This window comes from Neoarius graeffei, chromosome 2 (assembly GCF_027579695.1).
Source record: "Neoarius graeffei isolate fNeoGra1 chromosome 2, fNeoGra1.pri, whole genome shotgun sequence".
Lineage (NCBI taxonomy): Eukaryota > Metazoa > Chordata > Actinopteri > Siluriformes > Ariidae > Neoarius > Neoarius graeffei.
This window is the reverse complement of record NC_083570.1, coordinates 58879448-58898221: the sequence shown is the minus strand read 5'-3', so window position 1 is coordinate 58898221 and position 18774 is coordinate 58879448. Positions and strand designations below refer to the sequence as shown.

The window sequence follows — 18774 nt, the reverse complement described above, 5'->3', positions numbered from 1 at the left end:
CGAAAGGCGGGGTACACCCTGGACAAGTCGCCAGGTCATCACAGGGCTGACACAAATGCCGCTTTTCCACTACAAACGCGGCTGAGTCGGGCTGAGCCGTGCCGTGCTGAGTCGAGCTGAGTGGGGCTGTTGGAGTTGCATTTCGACTACAACCGCGCTGAACCGTGCTGGCTGGAAGTGGGTGGACACATTGGGTGGAGTTAGCGAAAGTGGGTGGACGTCACGTGATGTCGTTAAGCGGCGCAAACAGTGACATCAGTGATCTTTTAAGCGGTAGTCTCACGACCCGGATAGTAAACAATAAACATGGAGGACATGGAGTCGTTAGTGTTGCTGGTCTTGGTGCTGTGGCTTGTTGTCACCGACAACGCCAACAGATACTGGCAAGAGCGTATAGATGAGGCGAGGCGCATAAGGCTTCGGAAATTCTCGTAATTCGTAATTCTTCTTCTTCCGGGTTTACGGTGTTTACAGATCCCAGCGTGCTCGCGGGGCGTGTGTGAGGACACTCCTCCTCACCAATCAGTGCACAGGGGAGTGTCTGCTCACGCCCCCAGCCTCACTCAGCTCGGTTTGGCTCGCTTCAGCCCCACTCCAAAACCGTGCGAGTTTTGGGTGCTAAGCAGGGCTGAAGCGAGCTGAGTCGTGCTGTTTTGAGATAGTCGAAACACAAGCCGTGTCGGGCTGAAGTGAGCTGAAAAAGGGTCGTGGAAAAGGGCCAATAGACACAGACAACCATTCACACTCACATTCACACCTACGCTCAATTTAGAGTCACCAGTTAACCTAACCTGCATGTCTTTGGACTGTGGGGGAAACCGGAGCACCCGGAGGAAACCCACGCGGACACGGGGAGAACATGCAAACTCCACATAGAAAGGCCCTCGCCGGCCACGGGGCTCGAACCCGGACCTTCTTGCTGTGAGGCGACAGCGCTAACCACTACACCCCCTGATGTATTATTATTAATAATTATATTTTATAATAATGATTAAAAAACTAATTACAATAAATTTAATAATAATTATTTAAAAAATATATTTTTTTTTTCGCGGCGGCACGGTGGTGTAGTGGTTAGCACTGTCGCCTCACAGCAAGAAGGTCCGGGTTCGAGCCCCGTGGCCGGCGAGGGCCTTTCTGTGTGGAGTTTGCATGTTCTCCCCGTGTCTGCATGGGTTTCCTCCGGGTGCTCCGGTTTCCCCCACAGTCCAAAGACATGCAGGTTAGGTTAACTGGTGACTCTAAATTGAGCGTAGGTGTGAATGTGAGTGTGAATGGTTGTCTGTGTCTATGTGTCAGCCCTGTGATGACCTGGCGACTTGTCCAGGGTGTACCCCGCCTTTCGCCCGTAGTCAGCTGGGATAGGCTCCAGCTTGCCTGCGACCCTGTAGAACAGGATAAAGCGGCTACAGATAATGAGATGAGATGAGATATTTTTTCGCAATTTTTTTGTTATCGTTCCTCCAACTTTCTGAGGCCCCCCTCGCGCCCCCTGGCGGCCCCCACTTTGAAAACCACTGGTCTAGACAGCAGCGGAGAATAAAGATGCCTCATTCATGTGCTGCGTTTAACTGTACCAACAGGTTTACCGTCCAAACGAGATCACATGGGATTACCTTTCACAGGTGAGACTGGAAAAATACTTTTCATTGTATTTGGTCATTATAATGTAATTTTACAAACAGATTTTCCTGACTTTGTGGCTAATATGAAGTCTCGTGCATAATAGCCGCTCGGTGAAACCTGTCTCCAAACAACGAAGTATTTCCTTCCTAACTACGCTGATAACACTTTGTGTTTTTGTCAAACATTGGAGCTTTGTATTCATTCTGAAGGTTTATTGTTATTAATATTGAATAAAAAGTAACTGGGATATATCATTGTTAATTATCATTCAGATTTTAGGTAAATTATTTTAATTTGCATCTTATACGGGTTTTATAAGGGAAATACGGATTTTGGAGGTTGGGTATGCAGGTTTGATTGACCAAAGGTTGACATGTATGCAAGTTGCACTTAATATTGAGCACAGTACATGCTCATTTTAGAAAGAAAACTGACAACAATTACAATTTCATAATGCACTCTGAAGACATTCAGGAACGTGTGTAAATAAATCTGTAATATCTCCGACAAAACACCCGCACACTAAAGTTTCAAACGCAGGAACTAAAAGGCGGAACACGATTCCACGGTTATGTGAACCTGTAGGGAAGGATTTAAAGGTGGCACCGGAGAGTGCGGGCAAATTTCACAGCAAGGATGAATGAATATATAAACAGAAAGTGCCGTTTTGGGATGAGGGGTCTGAACGGGTGCTGTATGACAACTCGGACTTGTTAGCAAAATATTTAATATGCATGTTTATTGATTTTATTGATCAGTTTTATTGGTCGTATTTTGCAGGTTTGTACATTTATAGGTGATGCACCTAATGTAGCTTAAAGATAAACTGATACTAGATACTTGTTCATTGCTTTGTTGAGTTTTCATGTCTCTATAAGATTTGACAGTGAAATAATTTGTTCCTGTGAAACTACCCTCGTGTGTTATTTATCTAGTGTGTCTGTATGAGCTTTATCTGTACAGTCCAGTCAAGTGTAGCTCAAATGTGAAATTTGCATCAAGGTACACTATTCTACACTAGTAACTGATACCAAGGACCTCAAAATGTCTGCATTTTGCACAAAGGTTATTTCCCAAAGCCTCAGGTGTACAATTCACAGAGTCTCAGCGTCCATTCGATTCATACCATACAGAGCTATCTTTGTCAAGAGGAGCCATCATGTTCTTTCTCAAGCACCCAAAGTGGCGTTGTTGTGTTGGGGGGCAGGTGGAATCACTTACGCTTCAGCGCAGGAGGCAGTGCTTCCTCACAGGACTACAGAGAAAAAGTCTCTTGCCAGAGTGCAGGTCTACAGGCTGATGTTTGTGTTTCGGCTGGGCGTCCGTGCTTTGGTCCTCCTGCTGAAATTCAGCCCGCTTTTGCTGCTGTACCCAATGAGTCTGCTCTCCCAGCACTGGGCCGCATGCTGGCTAGACGCCCTGCTCTGGGTCACGGAGACGTCTGGTCCAACATTTATCAAACTTGGACAGTGGGCCAGCACACGACGGGACGTCTTCTCCCCGGAGTTCTGCGATCGCTTTTCCCGGCTCCATGTCAGGGTGCATCCTCATTCATGGACTCACACGAAGCAATGTCTAACACGGGCCTTTGGGGAAGGCTGGAGGCAGCTCTTTATCTTTGACAGTAAGGATCCTGTGGGCTCAGGATGCGTGGCACAGGTATATCGGGCCAAGGCTCGAGTGGCAAGTGTGAAAGACCCGGCATTCCAGGAGCTGGTGGAGGGCCTTGAAAAGGAGGACATGCTGGAGGCTTGGGAGATTCCTGGCTTTGGAGGCACTTTGGGTTATTTCTGGGGGTCTGAGAAAGGAGAAGAAGAGATGTCCGAGAATGCAGACGGAGGTTCTGCTGAGCTTCTACATGCAGAGGATAAGGGGCTAATACCAGTAGCGGTTAAGGTGAGGTTAAACAAGCTCTGCTTCTGAGGTTTAAGTGAACATCGTATTAAGTTTTAAGTATATGGTTAAAATATGTCATAAAACCAGGAGCAGTTAGTCATGCCAGTGAAGACACAGATTTTTGAAAGATTTCATAAAATCTATCTGGGGGAACTCTCTCTGATGTGCAAACACTATATGACTCGGTATCATTATTATATAAAAAAAGTGTTGCGATGTCAAAGCAGTCTTCCTATTTTTCATGTAGGTGCTTCATCCTGGTATCAGGAGACAGGTTCAGATCGACCTGATTCTGATGAAGGCAGGCAGTGTGCTCATCAGCTGCTTACCAGGTCTCAAGTGGCTCAGTCTGCCCGAAGTGGTGGATGAATTTGAGAAGCTCATGACGAAGCAGGTAGCACTAATTTCACCAGATACTCTTGCAAATTCTTACAAACCTCCTTAAAAAACCCTTTGGTTTGGTTGCAGATAGACCTTCGTTTTGAAGCAAGGAACATGGAGAAGTTCAAGAACAACTTCAAGGACTTGGAACATGTCAAGTTTCCAACACCACTAAGACCATTTGTTACAAGGACTGTCCTGGTTGAAACGTATGAGGTCAGGAAATTCCTTCTGATTATATTGTACATTAGTAGATGGCGAGTCTGTGTTTTGTCTTCTTTGACTGAATTGTGTCACATGCTTTTAACTAATTTACTGTTTTAGGAGAGCGAACCCATTTCGAACTACCTGAGAGCTGAAGTTTCTGTGGCTGTGAAGCAGAGAATCGCCCGCATGGGGGTGGACACGCTGCTGAAAATGGTGTGAGGATGAAACGTGCTTATGCACATATATTACAGTCTTCACTTATTTAGTATAGTGCAGTGGTTTAAATCTGGAAATCTGATTGTCCAGTACCAGACACTTTTTAGCAAGAGATAGAAGCCTGATTGTCAGGATTATATCTTGGGCCGCTTTGCAAAATGAGACACAGGAGAGGACTTGTTATAAATCCATTAGCTAATACACCGGACAAGTAAAAGCTCCACTGTGGTGCCCAGTCCTATCATTTGTTTGCCCGGAAACATAATTGACTGGGATAAAATGTGGTAGTTAATGTATAATATATGGAACGTGTTAGTTATGTGCATTAATACAGAATAAGGGAAACAAATCTTTAATGTTTCTAATGTAGCAAATTATTTTTTATCCAAACAAACACAAAAATCAGCAAACCATTGACCAGCATTTTGGCTTGCATCAAAATATATGCAATATAGTACTGTCCAGGGGCGGCACGGTGGTGTAGTGGTTAGCGCTGTCGCCTCACAGCAAGAAGGTCCTGGGTTCGAGCCCCGTGGCCGGCGAGGGCCTTTCTGTGTGGAGTTTGCATGTTCTCCCCGTGTCCGCGTGGGTTTCCTCCGGGTGCTCCGGTTTCCCCCACAGTCCAAAGACATGCAGGTTAGGTTAACTGGTGACTCTAAATTGAGCGTAGGTGTGAATGTGAGTGTGAATGGTTGTCTGTGTCTATGTGTCAGCCCTGTGATGACCTGGCGACTTGTCCAGGGTGTACCCTGCCTTTCGCCCGTAGTCAGCTGGGATAGGCTCCAGCTTGCCTGCGACCCTGTAGAACAGGATAAAGCGGCTAGAGATAATGAGATGAGAGATATGTTTGGGCTTCTCTGAAGGCCTAGAAAGCCCTGACGGTTCCCCTCTGGTACGATCTTAATAACTAAACATATGTGCTCGGACAACATGAGTTGTAATTCGTATCTTCCCTGCTGTTTTAGTCGTGTTGAAGTGAGTTGACGTGGCTGTGTTTCCGTGCAGGTGTTTGTAGATAACTTTGTCCATGGAGACCTCCATCCAGGGAATATCTTGGTTCAGGCGGACCAGGGGGTCTCACCCCAGGACAAGGCCACTCTGACGGATCTGTGGGACACAGTGGTGGTCAGTATGAGACCTTCACCTCCTCCGTTACAGTTGGTGCTGCTGGACACTGGAATTGTTGCCCAGCTAAGCGAAGGAGATCTGCGTAACCTGAGAGCTGTCTTTACTGCTGTCGTGCTCCAACAGGTATTGATGCACGACGTATTCGGGCTCATGCAAGAGTTTCAGGACTGAAAATGGAACCTGAGTAACCATACATACTGTACAGTACTTCTCATGTCTTCATCCATGTCAGGGCGAGCGTGTAGCAGAGCTGATTCTACACCATGCCAGGGCTAATGAGTGCCAGGATGTGGCACGCTTCAAAAAGGAAATGGCTGAGCTGGTGAACCTTGCTGTCAGTGATACACTGTCTCTGGGGAAGGTACGCCACATGCCTACTTGCATACGAATCTCAGCCTTCTGATTTTGCACAATGTTTCACTAGATCAGGGGTTTTCAAAGTGTGGGAGAGTCAGCCCCCCCCCTCAGAGAGCAAATAAATAACAGCCCCCCCCCCCCCCCCCTTACAGTTTTTATTGTTGCTATACTTAATGTTCCATTCGTATTTTAAAAAATGGTTGTTGTACACATTTTTATTTTTTTATTTTAAACATATGAGCTTTTTTAAAACCTCTTCTTTACACATTTTAAACATCTGTGCTTTTTAAAACATCTTTTTTTTTTTTTTTTTACACATTTTAAACATCTGTGCTTTTTTAAAACATCTCATAGCATCGTTAGCTAGCACCTCTTGGCAGACAACACATTGTGGCAGTGGAGCATCTTCAGATCCAGTCCATGAAAATCCAAACTTTAAATAATCGTGGTCATACTTCCTTCTTTTTTTGCTTGGCCCAGACTCTGTCTCCTCACTCACTGTAGCTTTAGGTACTAAAAATTGATCCATTTTGTCTCTGGCAAAGGCTAGCTGAAGTTCGCTAAATGTCCGCAATAGTAACTTATTCTGGTTTATTTTTCCTCACGTTGCGCCCCCCCAAAGAACTCTGGCGCCCCCTAGGGGAGGTGCGCCCCACACTTTGAAAAGCCCTGCACTAGATGATTCAAATGTTTTTTTTGTTGTTGTTGTTTTTTTTTTTAAATTCATGTTTTGCTTTGTAATTCTGTAAAGGTTCAGGTGGCAGAGCTGTTGTCCAGAGTATTTGGATTGCTAATACACCACAAGGTATGTGACGTGTTTAATGTAAAGACGCACACATACACAGCTCAACTTTTTGAATCTTTTCAGTAACTTGAGTCACTTGAATCTGTTCAGTTAAATGAGTCGCTCAGATTCGTTCACCAGTGTTCTCTCACTCACATTTCCAGTTTGCCCAAATGTTCAGCCTGATTATGTCGCCATCATGAGCTTGAGTGAAATATCGCTAGCTTGTGTTGTTTGGAGAATTTATCTTTCACATCCCGTCACATCAGCATCGAGTACTAAAGCCAGTATCTCACTGGGCTGCGACAGCTTGCGACAAATTGCGAACGTCATTCGCGAGAGAGTTTCAAAAGTGTCTTGAAACATTCGCGGGGCTTCTCAATTTCCTCGCATGAGTCGCAAAGTGTCGCTCCTTCATTGCTGAAATTTTGAACATGTTCAGAAAATTCGTGCGACAAAATTTCTCTCAAAATAGCCGCAAATGCATCGCTAGTGTCGCAAAGCCGTCACGCACCCTTCTCAAGTCAGTTTCTGTGAGACAGGAAGTGCGATTGTATCTCTCTGGGCTGCGACAGCCTGCGACTAGTTGGAGACAACAATTGCGATAAAATATGCGAATATCAATTCAGTGTGATTCCAAGTGAAAATTGTCACTAATTCGCATATTTTATCGCGATTGTTGTGTCTCCAACTAGTCGCAGGCTGTCGCAACCCAGTGAGATGCTACCCTAATGCATGCGCTGCCTTTGATCAAACGAGTCAGAAAGGGATTCACTGACTCTTGAAAGTTCAGTGTACATGCTTTTAAGCATGAACGGTAGCCTGGCAAGCCAGACTAAATGTGAATATTTAGTCTGGCCTCGCTTGTAGACATTTCCGAAGGGTGTGGGTGGAACAACCCGTTGTCTTTCAAACTGTCTCTGTGCGTATAGGCCAACGCTCTGACCAATCAGCACAACAGTGACTGTGATGTAGTCAGAGCGTGCAGTGGGGGAGACCTTGAAATAATTTTTCAAAATGCGTATTAATTAATAAACAGGTTCTAGATATTAAGATGTTTGGAGATAATAACCACAAGTTTGGAGTCTGTACCACATACTTAACATACACTTATTTTTTTCAAGTGTTTTTCAAGGGTTTGCTTAAACTGTGTTTGAGAGTTTTTATTTAGTGGTGTTTGGTGAAATAATTTCCCTTAAATTTAAAATAACGGGAAAATAAGAAACAGTCAAAAAGTAATGTTTCAAAGCTGTTTATTAATTCTTCGTACTGCACAAACTAGCCCCATCCTTTCGGCTACGAGCGGAGCCAGCTGGTAGATCAGACTTTTGCCATAGCCGGTCGGCAAAACAGCGAAAACGTCCTTCTTGAAAAGGAATGAGCGGAGAGCCTCTTCCTGCTCATGTTTCAACGAAAACTCCAAGTCTAATTCTTCTAAAACTGATTCCAAAGCGGAGTCAAACGCACGCTGTTCACTAGCCGTAGCCATCTTTCCTGCTGCGCTTTCTCCAGCGTTGCGCAGCTTTGTCATCACTCCTGCAAAAGCCCGCCCAAAGAATCCAAACAAAAACCTTGCGTTGTGATTGGCGGGCACGATTTGATGCCCGGGGTGTTTTGTTGATCTGGTGCGAGGCTAGACCCACTCACAGGCAAAAAATATTTTTGGCCGCTAGGCGGGTGGGTCTAGTTTACTAGCCTACATGAATGGATAAATACATAAATTAAAAAAGAGTGGCTGAAAGATTTCATGATTCATACACTGAACTATAAAACCCCCCCACAAATCCAAAAGAATTCACTGACCGAGTAGAGCAGCGGATCCGGTTCAGCAAATACGACTCTCACAATTTTCAGATGTTTGAAAATCACAGACTGGTAAACGTATACCGTAGGCATATGTAAAATTTCTGTCGGTTACCAAGTTGTATGTAAGAGATGTAGTGCTTTGGCTTCCATATTGCAAACTGCAAAACTGAATGAAAGGAAAGACTCAACATGGCAATTCGTTCACTGTAGTAATGTAATTTGTTTTAAGGAAAAGAATCATTTGTGAAATACACATCTATACCCGCACTAGAGTGCCAAACTAGCCATTTCTTATTATGTCAGATCCATCATATCCCACCATAAACCAGACAAGAAAAGCTTACATAAGATTAAAATATTGTAACGCTTGAAACTATTTTACATTCATTAAAGTAGGCGGCCTTTCGATTTCATATAATCAGTGAAATTTAGTTCCCTCTGAAATGTGGTCATTGTGATGTATATTTATTTCTGTAATATCTCACAAAATATCAGGCCATTCTGTGGCTGGGAAGTTATTTAGTTTGAGGGATTCCCGAGCAAATAATGTTCATGAAATCGCTCGCTTCGCGCAGTCAAGCAGACAGAGGAAGTCTGTGTGCGCATGCACAGGTTTACCTTCTTCTTTTACAGCAGCTGGCATCCACAGTGTTGCATTACTGCCATCTACAGGTTTACCTTGACCGTGCACTGACAGTTCCATCATTCTGTCGCTAAACGAACAGCTGATCACACCGAGGTGCTCGCTGACCGCCGATATTTATTAGTTTGGTCCTGCGTTTCCTTTCCTTCACAACATAACATCTTTTCTTCTCGCTTTCCGTTACTGTAGTCAGTCTTTCACGTTTCATTCGCACACTCACGTCCTCCATTTTTCTCCCCCGTTTCAAATTTGTATCCCACAATGCCTTGCGCGAACGGGGAAAGCCCACCACGTGATGTTTGATGTAGTATCTTGTATTGCGTCATGGTGAAGCTGGAAAAAATAGCGGAGAATTTAGGGCCACGTGGCCCTAAATTCATTAATTGTTCTGTTTTTAAAAAATAATAATAAAATTGGAAGTCTGTGATTCGAATTCAGCAGCTTTCAGTCCACTAAAGAAAAATAATTGGGTGTCAGGGAAAATTATTTTTATGACCTAAGCTTGAAAAATCTGAAAGGCAGTCTATCTTTAAATATTTGAAAACAAAAAAAAAAGCGTTTAGTTTGGGTCTACAGTGTGTTGCCTTTTTATAGAAGACAAAATTAAAGAAAGGTTAAGATAAATTTTAAGCTAAATTCTGTTTTTCAATTAAAATTAATTAACGTTGATATAAAATCCGGTGGCGGCACGGTGGTGTAGTGGTTAGCGCTGTCGCCTCACAGCAAGAAGGTCCTGGGTTCGAGCCCCGGGGCCGGCGAGGGCCTTTCTGTGCGGAGTTTGCATGTTCTCCCCGTGTCCGCGTGGGTTTCCTCCGGGTGCTCCGGTTTCCCCCACAGTCCAAAGACATGCAGGTTAGGTTAACTGGTGACTCTAAATTGAGCGTAGGTGTGAATGTGAGTGTGAATGGTTGTCTGTGTCTATGTGTCAGCCCTGTGATGACCTGGCGACTTGTCCAGGGTGTACCCCGCCTTTCGCCCGTAGTCAGCTGGGATAGGCTCCAGCTTGCCTGCGACCCTGTAGAAGGATAAAGCGGCTAGAGATAATGAGATGAGATGAGATAAAATCCGGTTAATACAGGTAGGCATATCGGACGTTCGCTGGCTGTGCTGTGAAAATTGTGCATGCAGACGCTCATTTGCCAAGTTTCCAAATCTGTCATTGCTTAACTCTTGAATATTTTCTATCATGAGAACTGTCATTAAAAAGCTTATAATCTCAGCTTTCCAAAGAAATTAGTCTTGTTAAGATCTGCTCCGTACTTTGGGAGTAACAGCAGGTTGAATTTGGTACAACAGAGTAAAAACTGCTTGCGTGATGTCGGGAAACTGCCGGTGCTTTTTGAGTCACATGAAAGTGGTCAGGCTCTCGCTCTTCTGATCAGTTTCCGACTGGATTACTTGTGAATATCATTCAGATAACTTTTATAGGGGTGTTCTGTTCTGATGAAGTATTCAGCAAAATTTTCCGTCAGCTAGTTTTGATGTTATGCTTCACGGGAGACTTTGAAGTGAGTTTTCATAGCTTTACCTACTTATTTTTCAAATCAAACTGATTCCTGTAAATAAATAACTATTTTAGAATATAACTGTAGCTGTTTTGATGAAAAATATTGAGATCTTGGTGGTTGGAATGAGATTTAAAAAAAACGGAAGTCAGAAACGCGAGTGTCAATTTCAGTTCAATTAACTGGAATTGTTTATTGGATGTGAATCTCGTGTTTTTTTTTTTGAGGTTCGCCTTGAAAGCTGTGAATATTAATTGAAATAATCATTTCTATTCTTTCATATAAACACTAGTAGGCCCTATTTAGAAATACAAAGGCATACAGAGCACAAAAAGGGTATTAGAAATAGTCTTTTATGACACTTTTTTTTATTTTGATAGAGAATGGTAGATGTGAACGGCGTTCAGTGCTTATTTATGCATATTTTATAATTAGTATTGATTTCTCCTTTGTGATGTATTAAATGAGAGCTAAGATCAGATTTATATTGCACAAATAAAGCTATTTGGTGAAACTTTGAAGAAGAGAGTGTACCGATTTAACGGTTTTACTTAATTAGCATAATTAATACTAATTAAATACTCATTTGTATAATTTGTTTTTACTAAATTTTCAAACTCTGTATTCAGTATACAACCATCTATGTGCCTGCCAATTTCCATGTAAATATTTTGAAAAATGGAAAAGTTATTAAGGAAAAAAAAAATTTGATCTCATTGGTTAATGAGGCCCATTTTGGACCATGTGATCCTAATACAGAATATTACAGCAGGTTTCTAAAAATTTAAGTCATTTTTTTTTTCAATCTTTGATTTGGAATAGCTCAAGAATGGATAAACATATTTTAATTTTGTAAAAAGTATGTTCTGCATTCAGTTCTGAATTCAATGAGACCAATTTCAAGCAATTTGGATAGAATTTGAATTTTCACCTGACATGCCTAATATAGGTATGACGGCTGAGATAGTCACCTTTCACGGGATGTAATCTAATTAAATTCAGGTCTTCATTGTATAACTTGCATTGCAGTGCATAGTAGGATGCATTTTGGTCAAAAAGTCTTGTTTAGCTGTTGGCCTTTTGTTTGCAGGTGAAGCTGGAGAGCAACTTTGCCTCCATTGTGTTTGCCATCATGGTCCTGGAAGGCTTGGGCAGGTCACTGGACCCAAACTTGGACCTGCTGGAGATTGCTAAACCTCTGCTGTTAAAGAACTGCACCTCTTTTCTTTCCTGAACCCTATATCCAGAATTATCCAATTTTGGTCCATTGTCTCAATGTAGCTTCAACAAATAAATAAATCTGTACACAATTACTTAATATATATCCTATGCTAAATTTTATGGGCAGTTATTGTTTTAACAGAATTGAAGGGTCACGTACAGTGAGACGAGCAGGGCCAGTGTGTGTCAAGTCTCTCCAAGGAAAAATCTGGTTTTAATTGCCAATCAATCAGGATATTACTTCTATACTCCGATAGTTAAGCCTGAGACTATTTTTAAGAGCAGTTCTCAGAAGTTTTAGTCACAAGCAGATCTGCAACAGATCCCTCAATACATCATCAACAGAAAACCTCATCGTCCTGCCTGTCAGGAAACGCCACGATCACAAATGTTAAGACAGATCTGAAATGAACGCTCGAGTCAGAACAGTGATGGCTGCCTGAAATACTGTAGATGAATTGTATCGTGCAAGCTATACTTTGTGTGTTTCCTGAAAATTGAAATAAATTCTGGGGGTCTATGCATTACTCATCATTTGCCTTATACTTGCTTTTTTTTTTTACTGTTGAACAGATGCACTGGAGTCAGTCCTGTAAAGCCAGCTAGTTTTAAATCTTGGTTGAAAATAACTGCAGCTTTCAAATTCAATCGTAGTTTGTTTTGCCTTTTTTTTTATCATCCTCAATTAAATCGAATTAAATGTGAATTAACTGACTTTCACGGGAGGTTTTGAGGAAGTGACCTAAAATTAGCTACAGCAGACTTGTAAATGAAACACAAATTTTGTTGTGGTCTGGTATAAAAATTATACTACCAAGGGATGTTTGGTACTGAATGTACCTAAGTGCACCGATTCCTACACTGTAAAGAAGCTCCTTCATCACCTAGCATTAGTGTATTGAAGGATTAAAGCTCCGAGAGAAAAGCCCGTCCTGTAATAGAAGGGCTTGAGAGCAGATTTTGCCAGCAGGTTTGTGAACATGCTGAGTAATATGCAGGTGCATACAGACTCTGGATGCTGTGTTTTGTTGTTGCAGTACCAGTTGGGATTGGGGACTGGGATCTGTACATGCTCTCGTGCAGCGAGGAGCCTAGGCATAGTGGCAGAAGCAGACAATTAGACACTGAAACCAGTTCTCCATGTGTAAAATAAGGCCTGTGATGCTTCATTTGGACATTTTTAAGTGACGTGTGACCTGAAATGGAACAGTCCAGAGAAAGAACTGGACTGTTGCTCAGTGGTCCAAAGTCCTCTTTTCAGATGAAAGTAAATTTTCATTTCCTTTGGAAATCAAGGTCGGAGAGTCTGGTAGAAGAGTGGAGAGGCACAGAATCCAAAGTGTTTGAAGTTCAGTGTGAAGTTTCCACAGTTTGTGATGGTTTGGGGTGCCATGTCATCTGCTAGTGTTGGTCCACTGTGTTTTATCAAGTCCATTGAGCAACAGTTCAGTTCTTTCTCTCCTTAGCCCAGGTAAGACACTTCTAACATTGTCTCTGGTTCAGGGGTGGCTTGATATGAGGAATGTGACAGTTGTAGCCCCTTTCCTGAAGACATCGGAGTGTGGTGGCTCTTGATGCACTGACATCAGCCTCAGTCCACTCCTTGTGAAGCTCTCCTACGTTCTTGAATCAACTTTTCTTTACAATCCTCTCAAGGCTGCCGTCATCCCTGTCGCTTGTGCACCTTTTCCAGCCAGCTTTTTCAGCAATGACCTCCTTGTGGAGGGTGTCAATGATTGTCTTCTGGACAACTGTCAAGTCAGCAGTCTTCCCCATGATTGTGGTTGCGTGTACTGAACTAGACCGAGAGATACACAGTGTTTATACTATTTTACTCAAACTGAAATTGAAATATTCTAATAATTTCAGATACTGGATTTCTGATTTTCATGAGCTGTAAGCATCAAAATTAAAACAAAAAAGCCTTGAAATATTGCACGTTACATTTAATGAATCTAGAATGTATGAAAGTTTACCTTTTTGAATTAAATTACAAAACAAATGAACTTTTTCATGATATGCCAATATTTTGAGATGCACTAGTAAATAGATGTGGAGCTTGCAATATGAAATTTGTATATTTGAATGATTTAAAAGTCACATTAAATAATTTTAGTCCTGTGGTGTTTAATAAATGTAAATTTTTGCAAAAGCCTCTTCTTTGTTTTGAAAATAGAGTCAAAATTACAGGTTATCATTTTCACAAATCTAAAAAATTCATATTTCATGTAAAGTAGGCCAAAGATGATGCATCCAGGAAAAAGTAGAGTTAAGTGGGGTCAAAACTGAAGCTATGAACTGTAATGAGGTAAGTGCATGTAAAGGTTTCATGTTCTAATGAAGTAGCTGAATTCAGTAGATAGCTGTGATTGGTTAAATGCTCAGTTTGACCACTCTAATAATGATTACTTTTCCCTGGGAGTCCCACATGTTTTACCTTTGGCATGAAATCTGTATTTTTGAGATTTATATTTAGGATTCAAGTTTTTCCCCAGAAAATCTCAAAATCACAATCCATAAATTTTAATTATATGCTTTTAGAGGTAAACTTTAATCCTAATAAGTTCAAAACAAAGAAATAGTTTGCTGGGAATGCTAAGTGAGTGAAGTAATAATATGGTTTGCAGAAGGAATTGCATGTTTATGTATATTCATCTTGGGTTTTTTCCATCTTTGTATATTCATCTTAGTTAGTTAGTATGTTTATGTATATTCATCCTGGTTTTTTTTTTTTTTGCATCTTTGTCTATTCATCCTAGTTAGTTAGTATATTTATGTACAGTATGTTCATCCTGATATCTATTTGGCATCTTTATGTATATTCATGTTAGTTAGTTAGTTAGTATGTTTATGTATATTCATCCTGATATTTTTTGCATCTTTATATTCATGTTAGTTAGTTAGTTAGTTAGTTAGTTAGTTAGTTAGTTAGTTAGTTAGTTAGTTAGTATGTTTATGTATATTCATCCTGATATTTTTGCATAGTTTTTTAAACCTGTCGTTGTTTATGTATATTCATTCTAGTTAGTTAGTATGTTTATGTATATTCATCCTGATATTTTTTGCATCTTTATATTCATGTTAGTTAGTTAGTTAGTTAGTTAGTTAGTTAGTTAGTTAGTTAGTTAGTTAGTTAGTATGTTTATGTACAGTATGTTCATCCTGATATCTATTTGGCATCTTTATGTATATTCATGTTAGTTAGTTAGTTAGTTAGTTAGTTAGTTAGTTAGTTAGTTAGTTAGTTAGTTAGTTAGTTAGTTAGTTAGTTAGTTAGTATGTTTATGTACAGTATGTTCATCCTGATATTTTTTGCATCTTTATATTCATGTTAGTTAGTTAGTTAGTTAGTTAGTTAGTTAGTTAGTTAGTTAGTATGTTTATGTATATTCATCCTGATATTTTTGCATAGTTTTTTAAACCTGTCGTTGTTTATGTATATTCATTCTAGTTAGTTAGTATGTTTATGTATATTCATCCTGATATTTTTTGCATCTTTATATTCATGTTAGTTAGTTAGTTAGTTAGTTAGTTAGTTAGTTAGTTAGTTAGTTAGTTAGTATGTTTATGTATATTCATCCTGATATTTTTTGCATCTTTATATTCATGTTAGTTAGTTAGTTAGTTAGTTAGTTAGTTAGTTAGTTAGTTAGTATGTTTATGTATATTCATCCTGATATTTTTGCATAGTTTTTTAAACCTGTCGTTGTTTATGTATATTCATTCTAGTTAGTTAGTATGTTTATGTATATTCATCCTGATATTTTTTGCATCTTTATATTCATGTTAGTTAGTTAGTTAGTTAGTTAGTTAGTTAGTTAGTTAGTTAGTTAGTATGTTTATGTACAGTATGTTCATCCTGATATCTATTTGGCATCTTTATGTATATTCATGTTAGTTAGTTAGTTAGTTAGTTAGTTAGTTAGTTAGTTAGTTAGTTAGTTAGTTAGTTAGTTAGTTAGTATGTTTATGTATATTCATCCTGATATTTTTTGCATCTTTATATTCATGTTAGTTAGTTAGTTAGTTAGTTAGTTAGTTAGTTAGTTAGTTAGTATGTTTATGTATATTCATCCTGATATTTTTGCATAGTTTTTTAAACCTGTAGTTGTTTATGTATATTCATTCTAGTTAGTTAGTATGTTTATGTATATTCATCCTGATATTTTTTGCATCTTTATATTCATGTTAGTTAGTTAGTTAGTTAGTTAGTTAGTTAGTTAGTTAGTTAGTTAGTTAGTTAGTTAGTATGTTTATGTACAGTATGTTCATCCTGATATCTATTTGGCATCTTTATGTATATTCATGTTAGTTAGTTAGTTAGTTAGTTAGTTAGTTAGTTAGTTAGTTAGTTAGTTAGTTAGTTAGTTAGTTAGTTAGTTAGTTAGTATGTTTATGTACAGTATGTTCATCCTGATATTTTTTGCATCTTTATATTCATGTTAGTTAGTTAGTTAGTTAGTTAGTTAGTTAGTTAGTTAGTTAGTATGTTTATGTATATTCATCCTGATATTTTTGCATAGTTTTTTAAACCTGTAGTTGTTTATGTATATTCATTCTAGTTAGTTAGTATGTTTATGTATATTCATCCTGATATTTTTTGCATCTTTATATTCATGTTAGTTAGTTAGTTAGTTAGTTAGTTAGTTAGTTAGTTAGTTAGTTAGTTAGTTAGTTAGTATGTTTATGTACAGTATGTTCATCCTGATATCTATTTGGCATCTTTATGTATATTCATGTTAGTTAGTTAGTTAGTTAGTTAGTTAGTTAGTTAGTTAGTTAGTTAGTTAGTTAGTTAGTATGTTTATGTACAGTATGTTCATCCTGATATTTTTTGCATCTTTATATTCATGTTAGTTAGTTAGTTAGTTAGTTAGTTAGTTAGTTAGTTAGTTAGTTAGTATGTTTATGTATATTCATCCTGATATTTTTGCATAGTTTTTTAAACCTGTCGTTGTTTATGTATATTCATTCTAGTTAGTTAGTATGTTTATGTATATTCATCCTGATATTTTTTGCATCTTTATATTCATGTTAGTTAGTTAGTTAGTTAGTTAGTTAGTTAGTTAGTTAGTTAGTTAGTTAGTTAGTTAGTTAGTATGTTTATGTACAGTATGTTCATCCTGATATCTATTTGGCATCTTTATGTATATTCATGTTAGTTAGTTAGTTAGTTAGTTAGTTAGTTAGTTAGTTAGTTAGTTAGTTAGTATGTTTATGTATATTCATCCTGATATTTTTTGCATCTTTATATTCATGTTAGTTAGTTAGTTAGTTAGTTAGTTAGTTAGTTAGTTAGTTAGTTAGTTAGTATGTTTATGTATATTCATCCTGATATTTTTGCATAGTTTTTTAAACCTGTCGTTGTTTATGTATATTCATTCTAGTTAGTTAGTATGTTTATGTATATTCATCCTGATATTTTTTGCATCTTTATATTCATGTTAGTTAGTTAGTTAGTTAGTTAGTTAGTTAGTTAGTTAGTTAGTTAGTATGTTTATGTATATTCATCCTGATATTTTTGCATAGTTTTTTAAACCTGTCGTTGTTTATGTATATTCATTCTAGTTAGTTAGTATGTTTATGTATATTCATCCTGATATTTTTTGCATCTTTATATTCATGTTAGTTAGTTAGTTAGTTAGTTAGTTAGTTAGTTAGTTAGTTAGTTAGTTAGTTAGTTAGTTAGTTAGTTAGTATGTTTATGTATATTCATCCTGATATTTTTGCATAGTTTTTTAAACCTGTCGTTGTTTATGTATATTCATTCTAGTTAGTTAGTATGTTTATGTATATTCATCCTGATATTTTTTGCATCTTTATATTCATGTTAGTTAGTTAGTTAGTTAGTTAGTTAGTTAGTTAGTTAGTTAGTTAGTTAGTTAGTATGTTTATGTACAGTATGTTCATCCTGATATCTATTTGGCATCTTTATGTATATTCATGTTAGTTAGTTAGTTAGTATGTTTATGTATATTCATCCTGATATTTTTTGCATCTTTATATTCATGTTAGTTAGTTAGTTAGTTAGTTAGTTAGTTAGTTAGTTAGTTAGTTAGTTAGTATGTTTATGTACAGTATGTTCATCCTGATATCTATTTGGCATCTTTATGTATATTCATGTTAGTTAGTTAGTTAGTATGTTTATGTACAGTATGTTCATCCTGATATCTATTTGGCATCTTTATGTATATTCATGTTAGTTAGTTAGTTAGTATGTTTATGTATATTCATCCTGATATTTTTTGCATCTTTATATTCATGTTAGTTAGTTAGTTAGTTAGTATGTTTATGTATATTCATCTTGATATTTTTTGCATCTTTATATTCATGTTAGTTAGTTAGTTAGTTAGTTAGTATGTTTATGTATATTCATCCTGATATTTTTGCATAGTTTTTTAAACCTGTCGTTGTTTGTATATTCATTCTAGTTAGTTAGTATGTTTTATGTATATTCATCCTGTTTTTGGGGGGCATCTTTATGTATATTAATCTTAGTTAGTTAGTTAGTTAGTTAGTTAGTTAGTTAGTTAGTTAGTTAGTTAGTTAGTGTATATTCATCTTGGTATTTTTTGTTATGCTCCTAGGTAATGTGAAGATTTTTTTTTTTTTTTGGTCCATGAAAAACATATTAAACACATTAAACGGCATCCACGCAGACCGTTAACTGTTTAATTGCATGTTTAGGAGTACTTTAATATTAAAACTGCATTTTCTGGAAAAATAATCTAATGGTATAATCTAATAATCTGGTATAATTTAATAAAACATTACCTATAATGCCACGCGTTTCTACAGTGCTTTGTCGCTACCGCGTTGCCTCAGTAACGGCTGTGCGTTTGAGGGCGCTGTGAGAAACCGGAAGTGCGTCTCCTCATAATCTGCTGCCCGAAAGGATGGCTAACGACGGGACCAAAACGGTGAGGATTTCTTCAAGTTGTTCGTTTAAAAACGTATTTGTTCGCTTATTTTGTCCACCCTAAAGTGCACTCGGTAGCTAATTG

At 38.4% G+C, this 18774-nt stretch overlaps 2 protein-coding genes across 2 annotated transcripts in view; both read left to right on the top strand.

The window, feature by feature from the left end:
* Nucleotides 1-2237: 2237 nt before the first annotated feature.
* Nucleotides 2238-12302, top strand: adck2 (aarF domain containing kinase 2). Its single transcript, XM_060908649.1, has 8 exons — nucleotides 2238-3522; nucleotides 3770-3916; nucleotides 3991-4119; nucleotides 4228-4323; nucleotides 5332-5577; nucleotides 5687-5815; nucleotides 6563-6616; nucleotides 11640-12302. Exons 1-8 carry the CDS (start codon nucleotides 2671-2673, stop codon nucleotides 11781-11783), a joined length of 1797 nt encoding a protein of 598 aa, XP_060764632.1. The 5' UTR covers nucleotides 2238-2670; the 3' UTR covers nucleotides 11784-12302.
* Nucleotides 12303-18627: 6325 nt separating this feature from the next.
* bbs4 (Bardet-Biedl syndrome 4) overlaps nucleotides 18628-18774 on the top strand; it is a 52293-nt gene continuing 52146 nt past the window's right edge. Inside the window, exon 1 of the mRNA XM_060914553.1 lies at nucleotides 18628-18690. Within this exon, the coding sequence (XP_060770536.1) occupies nucleotides 18667-18690 (24 nt within the window). The 5' untranslated portion in view covers nucleotides 18628-18666. The remainder of the gene's footprint in view (nucleotides 18691-18774) is intronic.

Excerpts from the sequence above, each read along its gene's own strand:
- adck2 (XM_060908649.1), top strand. The coding sequence starts at position 2,671 with ATGTCTGCATTTTGCACAAAGGTTATTTCCCAAAGCCTCAGGTGTACA. Across the intron at positions 4,324-5,331 it reads TGGACACGCTGCTGAAAATG|GTGTTTGTAGATAACTTTGT; the intron begins GTGTGAGGATGA and ends GTTTCCGTGCAG. Across the intron at positions 5,578-5,686 it reads CTGCTGTCGTGCTCCAACAG|GGCGAGCGTGTAGCAGAGCT; the intron begins GTATTGATGCAC and ends CATCCATGTCAG.